This window comes from Neurospora crassa, linkage group V (assembly GCF_000182925.2).
Source record: "Neurospora crassa OR74A linkage group V, whole genome shotgun sequence".
In the NCBI taxonomy this organism is placed as follows: domain Eukaryota; kingdom Fungi; phylum Ascomycota; class Sordariomycetes; order Sordariales; family Sordariaceae; genus Neurospora; species Neurospora crassa.
The window spans coordinates 1,520,952-1,544,109 of NC_026505.1; the positions used below are offsets into that span (position 1 = coordinate 1,520,952).

The 23,158-nt window shown below is 51.2% G+C and overlaps 7 protein-coding genes and 1 non-coding gene across 10 annotated transcripts; 2 read left to right on the top strand and 6 right to left on the bottom strand.

Annotated features, from left to right (window-relative positions):
- Positions 1-1,279: 1,279 nt before the first annotated feature.
- Positions 1,280-3,742, bottom strand: NCU04608 (hypothetical protein; the record flags this gene model as incomplete). The annotated part of the gene is made up of 5 exons (XM_953758.1): positions 1,280-1,708; positions 1,802-2,180; positions 2,280-2,370; positions 2,996-3,277; positions 3,379-3,742. 5 exons carry the CDS (start codon positions 3,740-3,742, stop codon positions 1,280-1,282), a joined length of 1,545 nt encoding a protein of 514 aa, XP_958851.1.
- Positions 3,743-4,674: 932 nt separating this feature from the next.
- NCU15616 lies at positions 4,675-4,789 on the bottom strand. Its single transcript, XR_897930.1, has one exon. It is a non-coding gene; the product is annotated as a 5S ribosomal RNA (ribosomal RNA).
- Positions 4,790-4,897: 108 nt separating this feature from the next.
- Positions 4,898-6,828, bottom strand: NCU04607 (hypothetical protein; the record flags this gene model as incomplete). Its single annotated transcript, XM_953757.3, has 4 exons — positions 6,749-6,828; positions 6,613-6,670; positions 5,927-6,184; positions 4,898-5,855 (listed from the first exon to the last, which is right to left on the bottom strand). The coding sequence occupies exons 1-4, from the start codon at positions 6,798-6,800 to the stop codon at positions 4,898-4,900; spliced, it is 1,326 nt and encodes a 441-aa protein (XP_958850.3). The 5' UTR covers positions 6,801-6,828.
- A 1,487-nt stretch (positions 6,829-8,315) lies between these two features.
- NCU04606 lies at positions 8,316-11,448 on the top strand. 2 transcript variants are annotated; one of them, XM_011396361.1, is made up of 2 exons: positions 8,316-8,743; positions 8,856-11,448. In XM_011396361.1, the coding sequence occupies exon 2, from the start codon at positions 9,068-9,070 to the stop codon at positions 11,312-11,314; it is 2,247 nt and encodes a 748-aa protein (XP_011394663.1). In that variant the 5' UTR covers positions 8,316-8,743; positions 8,856-9,067; the 3' UTR covers positions 11,315-11,448. The 2 variants fall into 2 exon arrangements, with proteins under 2 accessions (XP_011394663.1, XP_011394664.1); XM_011396362.1 differs by having other exon boundaries at positions 8,896-11,448.
- On the bottom strand, positions 10,733-12,904 carry NCU04605 (hypothetical protein). The gene is made up of 3 exons (XM_953755.2): positions 12,270-12,904; positions 12,052-12,170; positions 10,733-11,920 (listed from the first exon to the last, which is right to left on the bottom strand). Exons 1-3 carry the CDS (start codon positions 12,379-12,381, stop codon positions 11,744-11,746), a joined length of 408 nt encoding a protein of 135 aa, XP_958848.1. The 5' UTR covers positions 12,382-12,904; the 3' UTR covers positions 10,733-11,743.
- A 264-nt stretch (positions 12,905-13,168) lies between these two features.
- NCU04604 (hypothetical protein) lies at positions 13,169-15,923 on the top strand. The gene is made up of 2 exons (XM_953754.2): positions 13,169-14,041; positions 14,136-15,923. The coding sequence occupies exons 1-2, from the start codon at positions 13,699-13,701 to the stop codon at positions 15,437-15,439; spliced, it is 1,647 nt and encodes a 548-aa protein (XP_958847.1). The 5' UTR covers positions 13,169-13,698; the 3' UTR covers positions 15,440-15,923.
- Positions 15,924-18,057: 2,134 nt separating this feature from the next.
- NCU04603 (hypothetical protein) lies at positions 18,058-20,213 on the bottom strand. The gene has a single exon (XM_953753.3). The coding sequence runs from the start codon at positions 19,618-19,620 to the stop codon at positions 18,823-18,825; it is 798 nt and encodes a 265-aa protein (XP_958846.1). The 5' UTR covers positions 19,621-20,213; the 3' UTR covers positions 18,058-18,822.
- A 786-nt stretch (positions 20,214-20,999) lies between these two features.
- On the bottom strand, positions 21,000-23,073 carry NCU04602. 2 transcript variants are annotated; one of them, XM_011396359.1, is made up of 4 exons: positions 22,626-23,073; positions 22,367-22,534; positions 21,382-22,196; positions 21,000-21,318 (listed from the first exon to the last, which is right to left on the bottom strand). In XM_011396359.1, the coding sequence occupies exons 1-3, from the start codon at positions 22,871-22,873 to the stop codon at positions 21,908-21,910; spliced, it is 705 nt and encodes a 234-aa protein (XP_011394661.1). In that variant the 5' UTR covers positions 22,874-23,073; the 3' UTR covers positions 21,000-21,318; positions 21,382-21,907. The 2 variants fall into 2 exon arrangements, with proteins under 2 accessions (XP_011394661.1, XP_011394662.1); XM_011396360.1 differs by having other exon boundaries at positions 21,000-22,196.
- Between the last annotated feature and the right edge of the window lie 85 nt (positions 23,074-23,158).

The window sequence follows — 23,158 nt, forward strand, 5'->3', positions numbered from 1 at the left end:
TACAGGTCTGCCGTCACTAAGAGGAATAACGGATACGGCGCCACAGATACCTGCTCATAAGTCAGCAATCATGGCTGCCCAGCAATTTCCCGAATTCGTGAGGTATTGGTATTGATAAACCATCATTACTGATAGAATACGCTCAATAGTCAGGGAACCAATCCAAGATATGATAGGGAAACTGTTCGAAAAATTCAGGTCTCCAGGGATATCCATTCCTCTGCGAGGCAATCTGAAGTCTACCATAGGCAGGTGGATGATACGGTGCTTTGGGAGATGGATCGATCGGTTGGCATGTAACGATCTCGCTCCAGCTCTGTGTCCAAATCCGACAGTTCGCTGACGTTGTAGTTATTCATCCCAATTTGCCCTGCTGGGTAACCCAAGGTAACATCTTCCATCAGACCCTCGTACATATAACCCTGGTCCACCGAAAGGGTTTTCTTGTGGGCTGAACCATCGTAAGCCAGGGCATATTGACCGCGATCTTTGTGTTGTATCTGAAGATTGCTTCTGTTGATTGACGGATTCATGATCACCGGAAAGTAGTGAAGAAGACTGTCTGAACCGAAGGGGGGAGAACTGGTGAGTCGACCACGATGAGACGAGATGTGTGAACGGAGCTTCAAAGCATCGGTATAAAGGCCAACAATCACACGCAAGCAACCATTGCTGAATGACAGGCGGTGCCCACTGACCACCGCCAACATCGCGGAAGTCAGGTTGTCGGAACACGTCCCAGATTCGGCATGGGTACGTGTCACTGAGACACGCCTCTTCACCTTAGCTGGCCAAACCAGAAAGAAACAAGACAAGGCTCTGGCTCTGCTCAGCCCAACCTCAAGCCATCGCCAGGGTGGCGGGGGTTTCCAAACTTATTATCATATCGGCATGTCGATAGCCATCAAGGCCGTTCCCTCGTTATTCCATTCCGCAACAATCGATCCGGAGGTCTTTTGTCCACGTAGGGCGTTTCACTTGAGTAGGGCGAGATTTCGAATCGGCTCAGTCGTGAGTAGGTCCTGACTGCTAACAATTTCAGTTATCAGGTTAGTCCAGCGAACATGTGGCGTTATCGGGCAGATATATTGAATGCCTCTTGAACAGAACGCGTAATTTGGAAATTTCACAACATTTCCCCCCTCCGCGGACACCTCACGCGTATAACTCCTTCTGCATTAGCAACCGCAAACCCCAGGCGTCCCGTACTATCCAACACCCCGTACTGAATAGTCGGCTCCCTCATCCTGCTCCTCCCCTTCCTACTCCCACCACTACTTCAATTATTATCACTGCTACTTCCAGCCTCAACCTCAATCATATTAGCAATATCATTCCCCTTGCCATCTCCATCCTTCTCCTTACCAACCTCGCCGTCTCTTGTGCCCCGTATTCTCCTTCTCACATGGTCAACCACCTGCGCCCGCGAAGCATTACTGCTTTCACTGAGAAGTAGCGGCAGGTTAGCCAGGTTGAGTTCAACCTGCTTCTGCTGCTGCTGCTGCTGCTGCTGCTGCTGCTGCTGTGAATTGCAATCCTGATAACTTTGGTGCCCTTGTCGTTGTCCGTTCACAGCGTCGGGGGCGGAATCAGCAGTCATCCCCATTCCCGCCCCATTTTCCATCCCTATCCCAGTCCCCCGCACAAGCAACGCATTCACCAACTCCAGCGGGTTCATCGAAAAATCTCTTCCCAGATTCCACCACCCCTAAAACAAAAAGATGGTCGCGAGCGGACCAAGGAGGCTGATAACTGTAGCAAGAACGAGAGCGGGGATCTGAGCGGCATAGAGCACGCGAACCTGGTTGCTTTGGTAAGGCACGGTTTGTTGCGCGAGCGGGAGGGTTGTTTGGTTGGTGGCCGAATTGGTGAGCGCAGCAAAGGCATTCCATTCCACCGCGTCCACGATGGCGAGGCGGAGTACCAGTTCGCGGAAGCTCTTGAAAATATCGTCCATTGGATCGTCAAAGGTTGCGCTGCACAAGTCGTAGTTGCCGGGTTCTTGGTTGTAGTAGATGAAAGAGGCCAGCCCCTTGCGGAGAGGGTCGGACATGACGAGGTACTCTCTGGGACTCTCGGGTGTTATACGGATGGACCCCATAGCCATGCTGATTTGGGCGTCCCAGAGCTGGCTAGTAGATTGCGAAAGGAACTCGATTTTGGGCAGTTGGCCTGGGTCACTGGGTTGTTGTTTGAGAGGGTTAGCATGGTTGGATCAAGAACGATATAAGCGGTGACGTTTTGTTCGATATAAGGGGAGACGTGTGCGCACAACGTACCTATGCTTGACTGGTTTCACGATGGAATCCCCCGTCCAGCTATCCGAGACAAAAGTGGCGTTTCCCCCATTCACCTTCAGATCATAGCTTACTATAGATGTCTTTAGCCAGCACAGTTGGCTCACAAGCTTAGCACCGTTGCACTCTGGGATTATTTTGCGTGTCACGTTGACCAAGATGCCTTCGCCGCGCCTGTAGTGGTCCAGGTCCCCGATTACTCCCTTGGTGATGCCAATATGAAACGCATCCACCCAGAAGTTGCGTCTCTTTTCGGTTAGTAGTGTATCTAAATCCACTGTCGCCGTCGAGGTGATGCAGTCCGAATAGTCAAACCCAAATGCCGTTACAGCTAGTGAACAGTTACTGCATGACTCGGCCCCTCGCAAATGGATGGGTGTTTTTGCCTGGAAACCGCGCAGTGCTTCTTGGTACCCAGAATCCCTTCCTGGCACACGCAAGTCTGTCGTCGGTATCTCTTTGGGGATTGGGAAATCACTGCTCATGATGTCCGAATATGGCGAGATTTCGAGGTCAATAGTCCCTGGGATAGGTATCTCGCCTGTCTCAATAACCAAGGCTCTTTGCATTAGAGGGCCTCGGAATAAAGAGGTGACGGTAACAAGAAGGGAAACTGAGAAGGAGCCGTGAGAGCGATTAGTATGGTTTCTTTGTCAAGGAGCTGACGGACCGGCTGTAAAAGTTTTCGAAAGACTTACCCAAACTGACACGAGCAACTCTGCCTCGAGCTAGGGAGGTGATGGCTCCCCAAACACTCGTCGCTCCTTCATAGTGATAGTACAAGTCCGCCAAACGCATCCGACCGCTGACAGCTCGTACCCAGAACTGCGTGACCCAGCCATATACAAAAGAAAATCCCAACAGGGTATTTGCTACAGTCGAACTATAGGCTAGGAGGACGCTAGGCTGCATGACTCCGGACCAGTCCTTCTCAAGCTTGTCATTGCTCACAAGTATAATAGATATAGCTACAACGGTGCCTATTTACGTTGTGACTCTTATTAGCACCCAAGGACAATCAAAGTCTCATTGTACACCATGCTCTAACCCAAGGGTGCATGTATAGGAGGGCGGTGCTCACAAGCTATGCTCAACAACAAAGGTACCAGTCCCATATAAGGGAACTGTTTGACAAATCCGGGTTGCCATGGATACAACTTGTCGTCACTATAAGCCGAAGCCGACGGGTAGTACGGTTCGGCCGGACTGATTGACCGTGATGTGTCCCGCTCAAGCTCCGACTGCTGCTCCAACCCTCTGCCTCGAGTTTCATGGTCGGTCTCGGGGCGATCAGGTGGACGTTCCCACGAAAAACTTGTTCTCACATCTCCGTAGATGTGGTCCTGGTCATATCTCCATGTCGAGTACACCGGTTGTTGGGCGTACTGGTGATAATGGCTTGGAGATATGGCGTGGTGGTCGGGTCCATTCTCTCGGGGGTTCATGGCTGCTTCCAAAATCAAGTGAGTGTCTGCTGAAACCCCGGTAATGACCTAGCTGGAAACTGCAGAGCGAAGAATGTTGGAGGCTGGAAAAGGCGACAACGAAGAAGGGCTTGATTCTGGAGTTGTCTAACGGAAGAGGAGAAACGAAAAGCAGGGCAGCCTAAACACCTGGAAGGGATTGCCGGTGAATGAGCCGCACAGGGTTCGTTCTTCTGTTTTATAGGAAGGTTCTGGATTCCGGGAAGGAACCATCATCATTGGGGAAGCGGGAGGTCTTGGGGGTGAAGTTGGAGGTCTTGGGAAGGCACCGCCCAGGAGCAACGAGTCTACAACCTTACAGTAACAACCAATCAGAACCCCAAACACAACAAGACCAGACGATTCATCTGGGCAAGACAGCCCCATCTGTAGTCTCTCATAGTACTTAGCAACAGTCGTGCTCCGAATTGTCAGCCCCCATCCGCTCCGCCGCCACACGAACTAGACTCCGCTAGACTATTTACAAGAATGTAACGGCTGCCTGGCTTCGCCCAGCCAGTCCGGTAACACACAGGCAATATATATACCGAACACGACGCAGTAAGACGGCGGTTATGAGTGTCGGCATAGACGTGTAAACCCTATATGGTCACATAGCTAGGACATGGCGCAACCCATCTTTGTCTGCCCTGGAACCTCCAGACCAGATCTGGAAGAGAACCTGAACTACAAAAGCTGTTGGTGACGAGAAGATTGTTGATCGAAAAAAAAACGATTGCAAAATAGTTCATGACAGGACCCTCTGGTCTCCAGTCCGTGATCCCACCGAAAATAACCAAACGGTGCAAGAGCTGACGACTGAGGTCGTGGATAAACATAACATGAAGCAAAATATAAAAAAGATTAAGGAAATCAGGCGTAGTCAAAATAAAGAAGCGCCGAGAAAAAAAGACACATACAACACCAGGGATTCGCTGGTCGTCACCGACCCAACTACTAGTCTGGCCCTCACTGGCTTATCTATGGGAGAGCGGACGGGATCCCGAGTTTTCCAGTGGGTATGGTCGTATGTGTTTGTATGTTAGTCAGGTTCTGTTTATAATCCGAGAGGCATGTACTAGTAATTTCGGGGAGTTGGGAGGGTGATGTTTGAGGACGCTAAACGTTGATGTGTGTTTACAACAACTCCCCTTTCCAAGGTTGACGTACAGCAGCAGCAGCCTCCTGAGAGCCGGACACCATTGCAAAACCAAGGTACTTGCCGATACCGCTTTCAACCACGCCGTACTGAATCGTCGGCTCTCCTTCTTCCTCTTCGTTTTCATTCCCGTCCTTCGAGTTCTTCCTTTGGCCGCGTTGGCGGAAATACTTGGCCAGTTCGTCAGCTGTAGCGTTGCCGCTGCAATCGGCGAAAACACTGGCCAAATGTTGTCCTTGTTCCTGATCGATATCACTGCCACTGACGCTGTTACAACTCCTTTGTGTCATTTCGGTGGCTGTCTCGTCCTGGATGGCCATATCATCGCCGGCTAAGTCATCATCATTGTTCATTAGTCGTTGGTTCTCTCCTAATGCTCTGGATGTGCGCCTCTCTTGTTGTTGCTGGAGAATTGCATTGGAAAACTCCAAAGGACTCATGGAGAAATCTCTTCCCAGCTTCCACCAGCCCCAGAAAAGGAACAGGATGGCCATTGGTCCGACAAGGCTGACTATGACTGCGAGAACCAGGGCTGGACGATCAGCGGCATATTGTACTTGGGTGGAGTGGAGTGTATATGGAATGCCTTTTTGCATAAGATCGGGTAGTTGTTGTACGCTGCTACTTTGGCCTGCAAGATAGTCGTAGGAAGGACCGGCAGCGGCACGAACAGACATGCGAAAGGCTATTTCGCGGTAAGTGTCGATGATATAATTCATGGGATCGTTGAAGTATTGATAGCATGGCAGGCCATCTTCATTGGCGGTCCAGTTCGCAGCGTACAGGTTGGCAATAAGACCTTCGTAGTTCATTGAATAATCGTGTATGAAGGCATACTGCATCCAAGAGGTGGAGCTGAAGAGTGAGGTTCCTAGTTGCCAAAGGGGAAGCACGGTGTTCTCCGTTGGATAGTGTAGGTCCTGCATATACGCATAACTTGGAGGTGTTGGTTTAGTTCGACAAAGAAGTATGGGATAAGGCTCAAATCTAGCATTTTGACAACTTACATAGGCTTTACAAATTTGTCACCTTTCCAGCTCTTTGACTGCAAAGTCGCAATGTCTCCCTGAAGACTCACATTGTATTGTACTGCCCCAGGCTTAAGATTGCATGTATGATTAAGAAACAGACCGGCGCATCCAGTATCAGTTTTTCGTCTTGTGGTGATTTGGATCATTGACCTGTTTGAAGAGATGGCATCGGGGTGATGAATAAGATCGTCGTCCATAACTGGCCTTACGGAGGTCTCAAATATGATGTTTTTCCTAAATTCATTATGTTCTCTCAGTGGTTCGATCGCCTTGAAATCGAGATCATATGTATCCGAGCTGTTTCTTAGTTCTGTACAGTTGATAACATCGAAGCCGAATGCCTGAACCAATGATCTCAAGTTAGTCGTGGCCAGCGAAACGACAGCTCAAGATGGCACTATGATGATTGGAGTATTGGGCCTAGAATATATCTCACCACGATAGTTAAGGTGCAGTTCTCACAATATACCCCTCTCATCCGAATGGGCGCTTTGTTTAGAAGGTCGCGGACCACATCTGAGAATCCAGGAGCGAATTGCCCAATGGGCCGCGTATACTCCACATTTAACTTGCCAAACTTTCTGCCCCAAAGGCTGCTGATATTCAAAGTGACTGGAAGATCAATGGTATTGTTCTGCCATACATCGACCACTTGAACATACGAGGCTCGTTGCATCAGAGGACCGCGAAGGAGGGCCGTGACTGTGACGAGGATAGATACTGTACAAACGTAAGTGATGATGCCATAATATCTCTGATGTGGTAAAGACCGGGGCAGGGGAGTATTGAAATTCTAACCTAAACTGACGCGAATCGCCTTTCCCTGGAAGATGGACTTGACTGCGCCCATGGTGCTTGAAGATCCGGCCCAGTTATGGTGGAGGCTGCTAATCTGTATATCGTGTCAATTGATATATCATACTGACTGACAGCCGAGAGATGCCGGAACTCAACTGGTAGCGGCGTTGTTGCTTGGACCCAGAAGAATATCACGGCCGCTTGGGCAAAGGCAAGCCCCATCAACGCGTTTGCAAGAGTCGATGTGTACGCCAACAAAACACCGGGTTGTCTGAGCCCGGACCAGTTCTTTTCCGAACCACCATCGCTCTCGAGAACGACTCCTATAGCAATTCCTGTACCTAGTCCTTGCAGTTAGCATTGTCGGTACTTGGTCACAGCCTCAGTGTTGTGGTGAACGTAGGAACGAGTACTCACAGCTTATACAAAAGATCAGCGGAATTATCCCAAACCAGGGAAAACGTCTGAAGCCGCCTGGTTTCCAAGAGATCTTACCTGCGGAGTCATTTGATGAGTGTTTGATATGAGAAGACATCGGGTTTTTGATCAGCGGCTCCATGACTATCACATCAAGCTCTCCTGTGATGGACGAGCAAGAAGGTCTGGACCGAATATGTGAGTGGTAGTAAAGGGTGAAGAAGCGAGCTAGATGCCCATACTTATGAGATTTAGTCAACAGGAGGGTCTCGAAATTGCACATTGGTGGTTCGAGTGGGCGGCGCTGGAGTAGCTTTCCTTCAGTCGCCATGAGTGCTTTGAGACAGTGTATGCAGATTGGAAGCACCTTGTGTACAGACGTTCAAGTTGTGCGAACTCGGATCCCGCTGTATACTCAATCAGGGACGTGGTACTGAATAAATATACCTAGGTAGACGGCCGGCAAGGAGCTAAACCCAGCCTAAATTCATTGCAGAATAAAAAGGCATAGGCTCAGTCATCGTGTGCCGTTGTACAGCATGTTTATTGTAAACAGGAAAACCTGTGTTACGAAGTCTCGGTGAGGGAGTATATTCGCCTTGCATGGTGCCGCCTTTGCGGTTAACCTGACCGTGAAGGTTGAATGGTGCGAGGCATAAATGCTGTAGTTGCCGCACCTGCACAGAAAGAATTTAAATGGGAGGTTGAAGTTGGACATTGTTGGCTAGGCTGATCGCAGGCATTGCCATAGATGAATAATGCATTTCCCTTAGTGATGCTGCAACACGAAGAGCAGACGAGCATCTGGGTGAAGTTGTCCCACTTCACGCCTCACTGAGCCAGGCCATTTCAGTTGCCGACGGCAGGAGCGCTGAAATATCGTCATAGTTGTCTTCTATGGCCATCATGGCTCCGCTGACTGGTGATGGTGAAGACGGGAAAGGAGGTAGATGAATGATAGGAGGAAGTAAACAACGAAAGTGGAATTAAGCCGCCAAGCACTGGTGGAGTCGTAGACTGTTTACTTGGCACTGTGCCTGCCATTCGTTCGTCAAATGCCAAGAGCGCCTGGACCAGTGGCAGGCAGGCTTCAGTGCCCTGGAGTTCGACTTCCACTTCGACTTGCAGCCTGCCGGTATTTTGCCGCTAACTCAAATGTTTGGAGCTACCTCTACGGCCACCACGGTCACAATCCTAGCCACCGCGTCTCTACAATACATCACGAATACAGAAAACCGCCACCATGTCTAGACGGGATTTCCTCAGTCAACCCGCACCCGAGAACTACGTCGCCGGTCTCGGTCGTGGTGCCACGGGTTTCACTACACGATCCGATCTTGGTCCCGCGCGCGAGGGTCCTAGTGAAGACCAGATCAAGGCGGCCGTCGCGAAGAGATCTGCACAGCTAGGTCTGACCGAGGCCAAGGACGACGACAATGAAGACGATGGCCGCTATCAGGATCCCGACAACGAAGTCGGCTTGTTCGCCGGCGGCATATACGAGAAGGACGACGAGGAGGCAGATCGGATATGGAAAGAGGTAGACGACAGGATGGCGAAGCGGCGACAGAAGCAAAGGTTAGTCATTACCTCGTATACATCACTTGACATCCTACATAAATTCACAAAACACCCTTCTACCCCTTCCCCAACACTTTCAAGCAAGCATGTGGTTTATCGGTCAAGATAGATGAAAAGCAGAGTACCGACAAGAAATCGCATTTTCACAGGGAAGCACGAGAAGAAGCCGAACGATTAGAGTACGAACGAAAGAACCCCAAAATCCAACAGCAATTCGCCGGCCTCAAACGAGCGCTCGAGACGGTCACCGACGAAGAATGGGCAAACCTACCAGATCCCAAGGACCTTACCGGCAGGACCAAGAGGGCACGCCAGGCTCGCATGGAGCGCTTCTACGCCGTTCCCGACAGTGTCCTCGCTGCCGCGCGAGATTCCGGCCAGTTCGGTACCACCGTTGCAGAAGACGGCACCGCCACCGAAGGGGTCAACAAGGATGGCACAGTTACAGATTTCGCAAAGATCGGTGCGGCTCGCGACAAGGTGCTGAGGGCGCGCTTGGAACAGCAATCACAGTCGAGTAGCGTGGCCACGGCGGGAAGCGCGACGAGTATCGACCCCAAGGGCTACCTGACATCGCTGTCGAGCATGCAGGGTGCGGAACAAAGCATTGGAGACATTGAGCAGTTCAGGAAGATGCTCAAGTCGGCTGTCGACTCGAACCCCAAACAGGCAGCCAGTTGGATTGCTGCAGCGAGATTGGAAATCGCGGCGGGAAAGCCTGGTGCTGCCCGCAGCTTGATTGCCAAGGGCTGCGAACACTGCCCGAAGAGCGAGGATATTTGGCTGGAAAACATTCATTTGAACGACAACCGGAACGCCAAGGTCATTGCGGCACAGGCTATTCAAGCCAACCCACACTCGGTCAAGCTTTGGGTGGAAGCGATGAAGCTGGAAAACGACCCTAGATCAAAGAAGAAGGTTATCCGGAGAGCTCTCGATCATAACCAAGAGTCCGAGGCGCTATGGAAGGAGGCTGTCAACCTCGAGGAGGACGTCGAAGACGCCCGCATTCTACTAGCCAAGGCGACGGAGCTTATCCCGGAGTCGCTCGACCTCTGGTTGGCACTGGCCCGTCTCGAGACTCCCGAAAACGCCCGCAAGGTTCTCAACAAGGCCGTCAAGAAGCTTCCCAACTCGCACGAACTCTGGATCGCCGCCGCTCGCCTGGAAGAACAACTAGGCGAAGGCAAGAAGCGGCCCGTGATGAAGAACGCCGTCAAGTTCCTCGCCAAGCAGAACGCCATGCCCAAGCGCGAGGAATGGATCGCCGAAGCAGAAAAGTGCGAAGAGGAAGGCGCCGTCATCACTTGCAGCAACATCATCGAAGAGACGCTTGGCTGGGGTCTCGACGAGGACGATGACCGCAAGGAGCTCTGGATGGAAGACGCGCGCGCCTCCATCAACCGGGACAAGTTCGCCACAGCGCGCGCCATCTACGCCTACGCCATCCGCGTCTTCCCCAACAGCAAATCGCTCTACACGGCCGCCATCGACCTGGAGCGCAACCACGGCAGCAAGGAAGACCTCTGGCACGCGCTCGAAAAGGCCGTCGAGGCCTGTCCGCACTACGAAGTCTTCTGGCTCATGCTCGCGCGCGAGAAAGCCGCCGAGGCGGGCGTCGACGAGGCACGCCTCGTCCTTGCCCGCGCCTTCAAGCAGAACCCGGACAGCGAGGACATCTGGCTGGCGGCCGTCAAGCTCGAAGCCGACAACGGTTTCATCGACAAAGCCCGCGAACTCCTCAAGACCGCGCGCCAGAATGCGCCCACCGATCGCGTGTGGATGCGCTCCGTGGCGTTTGAGCGTCAACAAGGCGTCAACGAGGCCGCTTTGGATCTCGTCCAACAGGCCCTACAGCTCTTCCCTTCCAAGCCCAAACTCTGGATGATGAAGGGCCAAATCTACGAAGACCTCGGCCAACTTGGTCCTGCGCGGGAAGCCTACAGCACCGGCGTGCGCGCCGTCCCTTCGTCCATCCCGCTCTGGCTTCTGTACTCTCGTTTAGAAGAAAAGGCCAACAATGTCGTCAAGGCGCGCTCGGTCCTCGACCGCGCCCGACAAGCCGTGCCCAAGTCCCCGGAGCTATGGACGGAACTCATCCGCGTCGAGCGGCGCGCGGGCAACTTGAACCAGGCCAAGTCGCTCATGGCGCAAGCGTTACAGCAGATGCCCAAATCGGGCTTGCTGTGGGCGGAAAGGATCCTCAACCTCGAGCCGCGCACGCAGCGGAAATCGCTGCTTGCCGAGGCGGTGAAAAAGGTGGAAGACGATCCGATCCTGCTGGTCACGGCCGCGAGAATTCTGTGGGCGGAAAGGAAGCTGGACCGGGCGCAGAACTGGTTCGAGAAGGCGCTGTTGCTGGATCGCGATGTGGGCGATACGTGGGCGTGGTATTACAAGTTTTTGGTGCAGCATGGGACGGAGGAGAAGAGGGCGGATTTGGTGGCCAAGTGCGTGTTGGTGGATCCTAGGCATGGAGAGGAGTGGACGAGGGTGGCGAAGGATCCGAAAAATGCGGGAAAGAAGACGGACGAGGTGTTGAAGTTGGTGGCAGAGACGTTGTCTTGAGGGGGGTTGTTTACTATGTAGACGGACTATTTGTGATGCTAATGTGGTGTTGAGGCATGATCAGCCCTGGGTTTGGGTAAAAAAGACAAACAGACTCGTTAGAGCAGCGCAAATTTCATCTGATTCAATCACGATCGGGGCTGTTATGTTTCTTTGTTTTGATGGTTCGCAATTGTTCGAATTAACTTGTTCCATAAAGTCCTTTCAAATGTCCTAACAAGTCCTAGAACTCCCGAATCATTCATGGATGATGCATTAGCTTTAGCGTGCGTAACGTAGCAAACCCTAACCTCCTCCCCCCCAAACTCATGATATCATTAACCTTTTCATCATTATCAATCATAAACAAACGCCTGACATGCTTTCCCTTCGTCCGTCGAACTTGCCGTCGTTATTAGTTTCGGTGTTTATTTGGGGATCGCCGCCAATTTACTTGGAGTTGCCGCTACCAAACCAGCTGGAAACTCCAGCTTTGGCCTCGGCAGCCTTCTGCTCCACGGTGCGGTCGAACTGGTCAATCTTCTTGAGCGCTTCGGCCTTGGTGTCCTTGGCGAGGGCTTCGGCTTGCGACTTGGTTGAAGAGTAGGTCTTGTCTGCTTGGGAGACCTGTTTCGCAGTATCATCATCATCACTTGTCAGCACTTGTTTGCGTTCGCGTGTGGGAGAGGAGAAGGAGGAGGAGGAGGAGGAGGAGGAGGAGTAGTGGTGGTGAATGAAGGTAAAAGAAAAGAACTTACAGCCTCATCAATCTTGCCACCGATCTCCTTGCCGTAGTGGGCACCCTCCTGGCGGGCGTTGGTCTGCGAAGAGTTGGGCAACTCAGACTTGATCTTGGCGGCGCCGCGGTGGAGGTCGGCTGGTTTTGATACATAGTTAGCATCGTTGCGCCAATGTGTTGGGGATAGAAATTAGTAGAGAGACGGAGGGTGTGATGAGGTGATGGGATGATACGCACCCTCAAACTTCTTCTCAGCGGCCGAAGGGCTGCCTCCAGACTTGTAGATGTAGTAGCCGCCGAGACCGACAACGCCGGCGCCGAGAATGGGGAGAATGCGAGACTGGGACATTTTGGATGTTGTTGTTGTTGTTGTGGTATTAAGGTTTAGTATGTGTGTTGTAATTATTGCGTGGTTTGCGATTATCGCGAGAGTGGTTGTTTTGAGTGTTGATTTGTTTGTGTTGTTGTTGTGTAAGTGGCTTGGGGAAGGTAGACGACAGATGATATTATATACTTTTAAATGCAGTGCTCCAGAATGAATATGTCATCCCTTCCTTCACCTTTCCACTCCCGTCCCAAACTTCTCCAATTTCCATCAGTACCAGAATTCCCAGTTGGACGTGCTTGTTGCTTGCTTCCGAGTGAACGGCTGCTGTGTCAAGGCCCGTGGTGCCTTCTGTCCTGGCATTCAATCATGAATTCATGACGTAGGTCGCTCTGGGCCTGAGCGGGGCCGTTGATACAGTGGAGAACGTGTGGAGGCCAAGGCTAGATCTGGACCCACATGCTTGCTTAAGGTAAGGGCCAGGGTTGTTTCTGAGAGGCAGTCGTGAACAGTGATTGATCAAAGAAATGAGAACTCATGCTTTATCTGGTGCAGCCATTGGGACGCTGAAGATATCAGACATTCAAAAAATAGTGTCGTTTTTGAGATTCCGTCTTTGAGATTCCGTCAAAGGTACTTTGCGAGCCTCAGCATTGTTCTTCCAAAATGTTAATGTACGATACTCAGCCCTGGAGCTCAACTACCTAGCTAGCTGGAGCTACTGTGGACACCTGCCTAGACGAATTACATCATGAGGCTAGGTGGATGCGCTTGGTTGCGCACATGAGTCCAGAACTAACAGGGCCTTCCAGTTGCGCTTGCTAGTGTGCACTAGAAGTAGAAACTCTTGGTACCAGCCTCCAGAGTCCAAGCCGGGCAGCACCTTGGAACAAGTACCTACTGCGTACCTACTATCGTGGCACTTGGGTTCTCGCAGTTCTGCCAGTCGACCATCCCACTGACCTCAACCTCGCTGCGTCACACTCCCGTCTGCAAGCCAAACGCCTTGCCTGAGGTGCCTGTCTGCCTGCCTGCCTGCCTGCTTGCTTGCTGCCGTCACCCTCGAACCCCTGGATCCCGAGTTTTCCAGAGATCTACCTACCTGCTCCAATCCAGATGTCCGTGTCCATGAGCGGGCAGTAGGTAAAGAAGGAATAAGAAGAAATACGCGACGTTTGACCCCAGAGCGCGCGTCTCCACGGCGTTGGCTCCGACCCTTACGCCATTAGCCAGGTCCAGCCAACGGGTCCATCAAGCAAGCACACTACTTAGTTACTTTGATGTCTTTGTCCTTGTTCACATTGTTACATACCCCATCTCGGCTATTGTGATCGAGTAGCCATGCCCAAAATCCGTCGTCGTCACCGTTCATCTCGTCGCGTGCCTCCGCCAAAGGACAGCGACTTCGACCATGAAATCACCTTGATAGACAAGGAAGACGCTTCGCCAGCTAGTTCCAGAGAATCTCTTGCGCACGTCAACACAAATGGAGACACCCACAAGGCCCCAGAGCCTTCCGGTTCCCGCCGACAGAAACGTCTCTCCGTTTCTACCGAGCCCAGACCCGGAGTAGAGGACGGAGATGCGACTCCACATCGTATCGAAACAAGTCAGGGTACCGCAATCGCAGAGAATGACGCGAAGGCTGCGATACCGTTGGATGGTCCATCCGTCTACATCCAACGTAAGTTTAACTCTAGCCCACTTCACCAATTCTGTGAACTCGCATAGTCGAGCCACCATCGGGCTCCATGAAAGTACTAACATCACCAAACCAGAACCCACCCCCGAGCCCACTGAACTTGAACGCAAACTATCCTTCCCATCTCTCAAGTCCAAACCAACCAAGGCTTCGAATGCCTCCAAAGCCCCCCGCGAAGCCAATGGCAGCACCCGCCGAAAATCCCTAACCACCCCCGAATCCGCTATCGACATCCTCTATGAAAACCAACGCGGCTGTTTCCTCTGCGGCAGCCCCCTCTTCTCTGGCAAAGCCCTCGGCCCTCTCGACCCGCCAGCATGGACCAACTTTGCACACAGTGCCTCCCCAACGGACATCACCAACGCGCAGGTTCCCGACCCGTCATGGGAGTGGGCGTGGCCCGAGTGGCGTGTCAATCATGAGAAGGACTACGCCGATGAAGAAGGGTGGGAGTACAGCTTTGCGTTCAGCAAGAGATTGTCATGGCACCGCCCAAAGTGCTGGAACTCGTTCGTAAGAAGGAGGGCATGGATACGGAAACGTGTGAAAAAAGCAGCTGGGTATGAGGCTCTGCATGAGGGACAGGATGCGTCCAAGCTGAACCCAGAGTACTTTACCGTCCGGGCTTCCGCCGAGATGAACAGGGCGAGGAGCCGGAGCCGGAGTCGGAGCATGAGCAGAACGCGTACCAAGAGCCGCAGTCCCAGCCGGGCTAGCACAGGGATGAACTCGCGCCGGAGTCGGGCGAGCATGCGGAGTATTTCGGAGGCGCTGGAGGAAGAAAATGAGATGATGGAGGATATTGAGAATGTCGAGCAGTTGCTTGCGGTGCTGAGGGAGTGCAGAATTGACAGGGAAAAGATCGAGGCGGTGAATAATTATCTTGAGCATGCCGATGATAACCTCGAAGGACTGGCGGGCGCTATGCACGATATCATGTCCCTGTTTATCTTCCAGGCTTCGAGACGGGCGATGTTGGCGAGACTTACGGAGATCTATGACAAGACTGTCGAAGAGCGGGAGAGGAAAGAGAAGGAGGAGAAAGAGGAAAAGGGTAAGGGCAAGTCTACCGATGATAAAGCCACTCCTCCAACAGACGGAGCGATGTCCTCACCAGCATCACCACCACCACTTAGCCCCGAAGAGCTCCAAGAGGAACAATCTCGCCGAGAAGAGAACCTCCACCAGGCTGTCAAGAGAGCTGACGAGGAAGTCAGACGCCTGGAGTACTGGAGCGATGTCAAGGAAATGGTCATAGAGGGAGAAACCAAGGACGCCGTGAGTACCAAGAAGGGCTGGGACCCTAGCTGGCAGGGTGTAGATAACTCGGGGCCGGCACAGCCGCCGGCGCCGAGTCATGATGATCCTCAGACAAAGTAGGTCGGGGAATTTGGTTACTACGGGCTTATGAGGCTTCACGGGAACGGACAAAGTAAACAGCACCCTCGGCCTTGTTAATAAGAGGGGTAACAAAGTTTGAACTGCACATAATATGGATAGGGACAGAAACAGGGACAGAAACGGGGACAGTATTTTTTCTTGCTCTTCATTTCTTGGGGGTTTGCGCGGTTGGGTGTTTGGAAAAACAAGAGGCATGCATGCGGTTGTTGCTGATAAGCATTATCTTCATATACTGTTCGGGTTGGGTTGTTGGATAGTTTAGCTTGCTGGTTGGGATAGGTGTTTCAATTCTTGTTCTCCTATGGTTTTTCTTCTCTGGTAGTCGTTCATCATCATCATTATCCTCATCCGCATTCTGGATTCGCATGGGTAAGAGAGCTTGAAGAACCGTTTCGCCTAGAAGTTAGCAGTTCTTGGTGCATATTTCATTCTTTGAATAGCTTAAGTGAATGCTTACAAAACCTATTTACTGGCTGGGTTGACCAGTTGATTGATTGGTGGTGCGAAAGTATCCTGGAGGTAGAATCTTACACAACGAGGGCTAGTCTTAGGCGCAGGAATAATTTGGAGGGAAAAGAGTAGTAGACAAGAGAGAATAGGCATAACGTGAGATCAGTGGATAGACAGTAGTTTACCAACTGAACAATAATTGTGATCACTCAAGTTCGTGATCAATGTAGATGCGCACTACTAACAAGGAGAAACTCCCAAGACACCAAAACGGGTCACGGTCACGATCACTACCGACGCCACTTTTTCGTCCAATAGTACACTAATCACAGTGATTCGCCTTCAAAACTTAACGATCACGGATAACCAAGGGCAGCCACATAACTTGTCTGAAACTGAACTATTAGACAAACAAACAAATAAAACCACCAATAACCAAAACCTCGACTATTCGAATGTAGACAAACTCAAAGAGAAAAGAGTTGTGCCAACCAACTTTCAACAAGCCCCCATCCGTGTTTGGCAGCAACGGCACTAACATCATTATGGACACCCACCTAAGACAAGTAAGCACCTTCCTGGGGGGTTCTCTTATCCCATCTTGAGGACAAATTTGAACGTACCTAACTAGCTGTGTACAAACCGCCGCTCTTTTTCAACCAGCAGTGTTTCCTGAAATCAATAGATAGAGCTACTATAAAAGGGGGAAAAGAAAATCAGGTATAGTTGTTGGCGCACTTAATGGCAGTGGCTCAAATTTCGTCCATCCACCTTGAAACTAATTAATTTTGGGGAATGCCTCTGATCTCCAATGACAAGTCTCCAAAGATAGGTACACACACCTTGCAACACTCGGCATTATCATCATCATCATTACAACATATCAATGCATCACACACATGTATCCCTTCAAAGTACATACCTAGGTTGTAGGATCTCTGCGTGAATGGATGATTGTTGAAATGGACACGCAGTGTACCTAAGGGCATCAAACTATCTATCTATCCATCCATCTATCAGTTTCAATTATGCTCATTTCACCAAATCCCAATTCCCAACTATAAGATACATATAATTAAGTAATTTCCTTGAATTCCGCAATATTTTTAATATAAAGTCCTACTCAAAATAACCGAAAGATATCTAGTAGCCGGCCGCATCTTCATAGGACAGACAGCAAGAGAACAGTCAAACGTAAAAAAAACACCTAGACAAAACCGATGGCTTAAAAGAATTAAACAAATAAATAAATAAATGATTGAATGGCCACCGACCTTATAACGACCATCAAGTCCTACACTATCCAAATTTTTCCACCGCCATGTTAGGTAGGTAACTCCTATCTGTCCATGTCCTTCCCCCTTTACCTACCTCTAGGGAAACAAGCAACTCGAACAGCCCCCAAAATAGCACACAACGGTGCCCCGAGAGATGGCTACATACATCGATACATAGGTACCTTCATGGATGGAACCAGGCGGGCATTGGACGGAGGCTTACTTGAAGCACTAGGTGGAATGTAGTGTAAGTAGGTAGTGGAAATCAAATAAGCAGATACCTACCTACCTATCTATCGATGCATGTATGAGTATCCAGTTTGCGTAAAAAAAAAAAAAAAAAAAAAAAAAAAGTTTCAAAACGCATTGATCTCCGTTTACCACGTACTACCATACTCTCGCTTCGACCTTTTATTGACCGTGCTATTTATTCCGCAGGTGAGTTAGGACTACCAGTTCAGAGCCGCTGGTGATGGCTTCGTTCGGTCCGCGCGCGCGGTCTCAGCACGTGCAGTATATGTTTGTCACTAACACTTTTAAGCTGCTTTTAGCGGGTCCCTCTGTTAGTGCTTAGCGCGGCGTCCCGTGGACTTAGTGGTGGTGGTGGTGGTGGTGGTGGCTTAGACGACCATATTTCCGCGGAAGCTCATTTTAAGTCATTTCCCTGGCGCTTTCGCTGCTCAGCCACTCCGCTATATACGCGCGTAGAATGGCATTTGGACATCGTGACTGTCGGGAATACGAAGTCCACTAGTGAATTCATGAGCCAGAAGACTTTTGGGATTGGTTGAAGTGCATCTCCACCGATACGAAACGTCGAAAGTGATTCCAAAGTTAAAGCATTCACAAAGTGTGCGAATCAATCAATGTCACTGAATCAGCAATCGAACACTTGAACACTAGGTTTGCTTGTCAAGAGAGAGTGAGTGTTTCATTTTCATTCGATCCCCCCATAAAATACTCCGCCAATGTTTTTCCGGAAAAAAAGGTATCTACATCAGAAGAAGAAGGTGAAACAGATAGCTTCCCTGCTGCTCAGCCCACTTATAGCTTAGTACCATCACCATGGATGGTAATTGACGTTAGTGTGTCTGAGATGGGGCCATGTACCTGGTAAAAGGGTTTGGCACAAGCCTGAAGAAGTTTTGAAGTTTTGTCATCAAATCGTTCGATAAAGAAAAAAAAGACCCCAATCTCATTGCGGAAGAAAGTTCCAGCGCCAATCCTTTTTGTCGTTGCGCGCCCCTCGTGGGGGCTCTTGTTTTCCAATCCGTTCCCGCGCGCCAGTCGCCGTTCCGTCCCGTATCTTTGTGTGTGGTATCTTTTCTAAGTGGTTGTCCCGCTGCCCCTTTGTGTGACGTTCTTATGTTCAATTGACAAAAGAATTGACTTTGAAAAGAAAGCATGAACAAAAGGGCTAGGGAAGAAAAGGTCATAAAAGTCATCATCGCCCTGCGAATCGCTCCGTCCTTTGTCCAAAAGAGACGTTGGAGAAGATCCGCGTGAACCAGTTTTTTTTTTTTTTTTTTTTTTTTCTTTTTCCAATGCGCGGTAAACAAGTCCACGCGCCTATGTGAGAAGTGAAAATGAGTAAATGGCCTTGCTATGAAGGCAGTTGATGATGTGACCATTTCTTTAGTCGGAGAAAGCCCATTCGACCTTCTTGCGGCCGTCGGTAAGGGCGCCAAAGACGTCAAGGAAGGCCTTCTTGGAAACATCAATGTCGTTAAAGGCACATCCCATGCACTTGTCACGAACAGTGGCGGTAACGGTCTTGCCGTTGGCCTTGATGATAACCTTCCTGTTGCAGTAGGGGTTGCCGTTGGACTGGGTACCCATCATCTCGTGGGAAAGGGCCACAATGTTATCGGACATGTCCAAGCCGTTGTCATCAAAGCCGCAGGCACCCAAACCGACATCGTAGTAGGTGAGGTCGCCATTGTGGGAGCTACTTGTGCTGGAAGTAGACTCCGTCGTAGAAGACTCGACGGCTTGTGGAGAGGCAACTGAGGCGGTGGTGGGCTGAACAACAGGGGCCGGAGCAGACGAGCTCTCCACGGAAAGAGGGGCAGGAGCGACTGTCTGAACCGGAGGGGCGGCCTGGCTAGAGCTGGTGGTCTCAGGAGCAGGAGCAGGAGCCTCAACCTTGGCAGAAGAGGCGGGAACCACGGGGACCACGGGCGCAGCGCTGGAGTGGGCCTGCGAGACGGAAGTGATGAGGGTTGAAGTGGCCTTTGGAGGAACAATCACCTCGGTGGCGGTCACGTCAATGTACTTGGTGACGGTCTCATAGACGGTCTCAGTCACCCACTCCGTGACAAGAGAGCGCTTGTGGTGGTGACCGTGGTCCTTCTTCTGGTGGTTAAGGCCGTGGCGAGGCTGGGCAACAGCAAACGAAGCCAAGAGGCTGATGATGACAGTGGTCGACTTCATGTTGACGGCGGATGAAGTTCGAAAAGGATTGTGATATGTCTCTCGTCAACGAGAAACTGATGATGGTTGATTCTTGGTGCACTTGGCTACCGTAAAGGAAGGATGTAGGTAGGTGGAGGGATCCTTGGTGTTGTCCGTGCTGTGTAAGCTGTTGGAATGTGACGGATCGTCAATGTTGAGGTTGAAAGAAGGTGATTCTCGTAGCCGGCTCGAGGAAGGAATGTACAGCTGATGTTCCAAATGGTTCGATCAGCAAAGAGCAGGGGAGCTTGTGAGAAGTGAGAATATGAGATTGACGAAAGACGAGACGGACATGAACCTTTATAAAAGAAAGGACCCGTCCGATCTTAGGGCTCGGGAATCTGAAATGAAGGGGAGACGGGTGGTCCGGGCGAGCTAGACAATGCCTGGGATGGCCCAAAAAGGCTGATGACCCGGCTGGAGGCAAGCCATGCTCAGCCATTTCCCTTGTGTTTTTTCCTTACCCCTGCCCCTGCCCGAATGTGTGAATGCCCCCATGCAAGTGGGCCGTTCACACTTGTTGTTGGGCCCCATTCTACCGAAGATGCCTAGCCAGGCCCGACTCGATCGTCCTAACCGAGTTGTCAAACGACCCCAGCACCACGTGTTTGATACCATCCAAAGCTCGATCAATTGTTAGTGCGGTTCTTGTTCTGGCAACGATGAGGGGCAGATGCTGGCTTGTCAAGTGCCAAACAGCATTGTGACAGTGCGGGCGAAGTAGCAAATCATCGTGAGCACCGCCTTGGACAAAGAAATTGACGGTTGCTTTCGACGTGCCCCTTAGACCCAACCAGAGGCCTTAACCCTTGCTTTCACCCGATGTTTGCAGGTGTCCTGCATTCGTCCCACAAAGCTTCTTTGACGTGCCGTAAATTCGTAGGGCTGCGAAGAGTTACCACTGAGATTACCGCTGAGGAGGGAAAACAACATCCAAGCTCAGCTCCTTCGACCCGAGCCATGTAGCGACCTAACAAATCTCGCAATGTGGCGGCGTAGAGTAGCATCGTACCAACGAAGTGCAATGACGACGCTGAGATTGAAAACTTTTGACAAGAAGCGACGCCGACGCGGGAGACCTGGCCCTTGCAGCTGACCTGCAAGGCACTGACGCGGAACAAAAGCCGGACCCCTGTTTTTCTTGGGTCAGGAACGGCCAGGAACCAACTGAGCCGGGATTATTCCAACCAATCATCATCCATGGCGACCCCGAGGCCTGGCTGGGCTCCTGCGCGCCGATGGCGCCGATGAGCAACTGGCGATCCGCCCCGCTCTTCGAAAATTCTTTATTCTGCCATGCTTCGCGTACCTGGATGTCCTTGTCGCCCACAGGCCCGACAGCTTGTCAGACTGGGGCCGTCCGTCCCGTACGCTGTTCCACAGCGCATCGCTGAATGAGGGGAACCTCGAAAGCATTTGTAATGCCAAATACCGTGGCGCCCTACGAGGAGTCGGCTGAGAACCGACGTGTGGTGGGACAATATGCCTTTTGGTGTTTCACTGCTACTTGAGAGGAAAAGTGTAAAAACGAAGATATAGGATTCAGGATGAAGTACCTGCTCGTCCGGAATACCACGAACTGAGAGAAGGTCCAGGGCATGGATGTACGCGTCTGCCATCGTCGATGTATTGCATACCGGCAGAGAAATGGTCCATTTGCCGATTGCCACAGTGGGACTTGAGTGAAGAAATAAAACAGGTCAAAAGCTATTTCGTAGTGTAAAAGTAATGGCCACTCACCAATATGATGGCGCAGACCTGCGGTTCTGAATGGAGACGCGTCCTTTTCCCTTCCCTTTGGCCGGCCTCGGACGTCGGGCCTGGTTCCGCAAACTCTCGACGAGTCAAAACGACTGGACGACCAGAATGATGTGATGAAGGTTTAGCAACCTATCCTCTATTCGATTTCCACAGTTGTTCGTCATGCATGCGAATAAGTGATAAGATGTGGGGCACGTTGTTGTCGCAGTCGAGATGCGGGCTCAACAGGCTCGTGTTACGTGGCGGGGCGTCTCCAGAGGCCGGCCAAACGCACATTCGCCTTGCAATATGGGTGGTGTCCTTGGATATGCGATGTTGCCTATCATGGCCAGAATCTGGCGAGAACGTCAATTCCGCGTCCCACTTCGCTTGCCATCGTCGGTTGATTAGAGGCTTCTTGACAAAATGCCTCTTTTGAATCCTTCTGGGCGCGGAGACGACCGCTCGAAGATCCTCTTTGGCGATGCTGGCTGAACTTTGAAGTGCTGAAAATCTTTTTCATTTCTTATTTGCGGGTAAACGCGTACAGGAACAAGCCTTCTCTAGAGAACACGGGCCGGTCTTGGTCCTCAAGCTCGGTAATTTTGAAAGTCTTTCTGGCAGCCTTGAGAAACTGCATGTCGGCCCGGCGTCTCTTCTTGAAACAGAAGTAAACGGTGGCGCTGGGTTCAAGGGCCAATAGATCCTTCAGGGTCTGAAGGAGGAGCGGGAAGGCGGGTTCGAAGTAGACGCAATCAGCGGCTAGAATAGTATCAGGCTTGAGAGCAACTATTTCCTCTGGCAGTGGCTCGCCCCTATTTGCATCATGAGAGGTTGTCAGAATAAGCATGAGCGTGAACCCGAGCCCGGGTGGCCCGATCCTGGTCGGGACCGTGGAAGAACAAGAGTCCGATGCTGTGGGAAAGGCACAGCAGGAGGAGGAGAGCGGGGAAAGCCGTCACACAGGACTGTATGTATCGCTTACCAGTTGAGGATCATGGACTTGACCTTGTCATTGAGGCCATTCAAGGTGGTGTTGTATGCCATGAGCTCTTCCATCTCCAGTTGGTCTGTGATGTACATGGGAGTTTCAAAGCTGCAGCCTTTGGCAACTGCAAGTCCGACAAGGCCACCGCCAGCGCCAATCTCGAGTCTGGGGAGCGAGATATGTCAGTGCCATGCCATGTGGTTGGTGGTTATCGTGGCTTCATGTGGGATGAAGAGCCGGCATGAAAGGCACCTACATCCGAGCCTTTTGCAGCTTATCGCCATGGTAGCGCAGCATATGCTTGGCGAGAGTCATTCCGGCCGGCCAAAGCTGGCCTCCGCATCCCGTCTTTAAATCTTCGTGTAGCTTCAAAGGCTCGGGCAGGAGACCACCAAAGTCGAGAGCCGTGTCGGTCGGGGCCTTGTACTCCGGCAGAGGAGTGAAATCCTGGTCGAAGGCCAAAGGATCAAACTCCGGTGACGATGATCGTGATCGGGCGCTCATGGTTGGTGGTATGACCTTTTCTTTCGGGATGAGACTAATAGAGTGAACCCAGATAATTCGAGTGTTCAACGATACAATGTCAAATTTCGTGCTCTGGGATTTTTTCCGATAGAGAGAAATTGTTCAGAAACTGTTATTTGGCATCACCATTGTCGTTGTCCTGTGGTGGTAGTCTACATAGTAGAGAGTGAGTCTAGACGCTCAGGTCGGGCAAGCGCCCAAAAAAAAGTCCCCACCAAAAAATCCCCTCCCTTCCGACTTTGCGGGGTTGTGAAGACACCAAGA

Bases quoted from the DNA above. Each gene is read 5' to 3' on its own strand.
- NCU04606 (XM_011396362.1), top strand. From the start codon at position 8,409: ATGTCTAGACGGGATTTCCTCAGTCAACCCGCACCCGAGAACTACGTC. The intron at 8,744-8,895 runs GTTAGTCATTAC...GCATTTTCACAG, and splicing joins AAGCGGCGACAGAAGCAAAG to GGAAGCACGAGAAGAAGCCG.
- NCU04605 (XM_953755.2), bottom strand. From the start codon at position 12,381: ATGTCCCAGTCTCGCATTCTCCCCATTCTCGGCGCCGGCGTTGTCGGT. The intron at 12,171-12,269 runs GTGCGTATCATC...TATCAAAACCAG, and splicing joins CGCTGAGAAGAAGTTTGAGG to CCGACCTCCACCGCGGCGCC. The intron at 11,921-12,051 runs GTAAGTTCTTTT...ACTGCGAAACAG, and splicing joins GTGGCAAGATTGATGAGGCT to GTCTCCCAAGCAGACAAGAC.
- NCU04604 (XM_953754.2), top strand. From the start codon at position 13,699: ATGCCCAAAATCCGTCGTCGTCACCGTTCATCTCGTCGCGTGCCTCCG. The intron at 14,042-14,135 runs GTAAGTTTAACT...TCACCAAACCAG, and splicing joins TCCATCCGTCTACATCCAAC to AACCCACCCCCGAGCCCACT.
- NCU04603 (XM_953753.3), bottom strand. From the start codon at position 19,620: ATGAAGTCGACCACTGTCATCATCAGCCTCTTGGCTTCGTTTGCTGTT.
- NCU04602 (XM_011396359.1), bottom strand. From the start codon at position 22,873: ATGAGCGCCCGATCACGATCATCGTCACCGGAGTTTGATCCTTTGGCC. The intron at 22,535-22,625 runs GTAGGTGCCTTT...CTCGCTCCCCAG, and splicing joins AAGCTGCAAAAGGCTCGGAT to ACTCGAGATTGGCGCTGGCG. The intron at 22,197-22,366 runs GTAAGCGATACA...TGATGCAAATAG, and splicing joins AAGTCCATGATCCTCAACTG to GGGCGAGCCACTGCCAGAGG.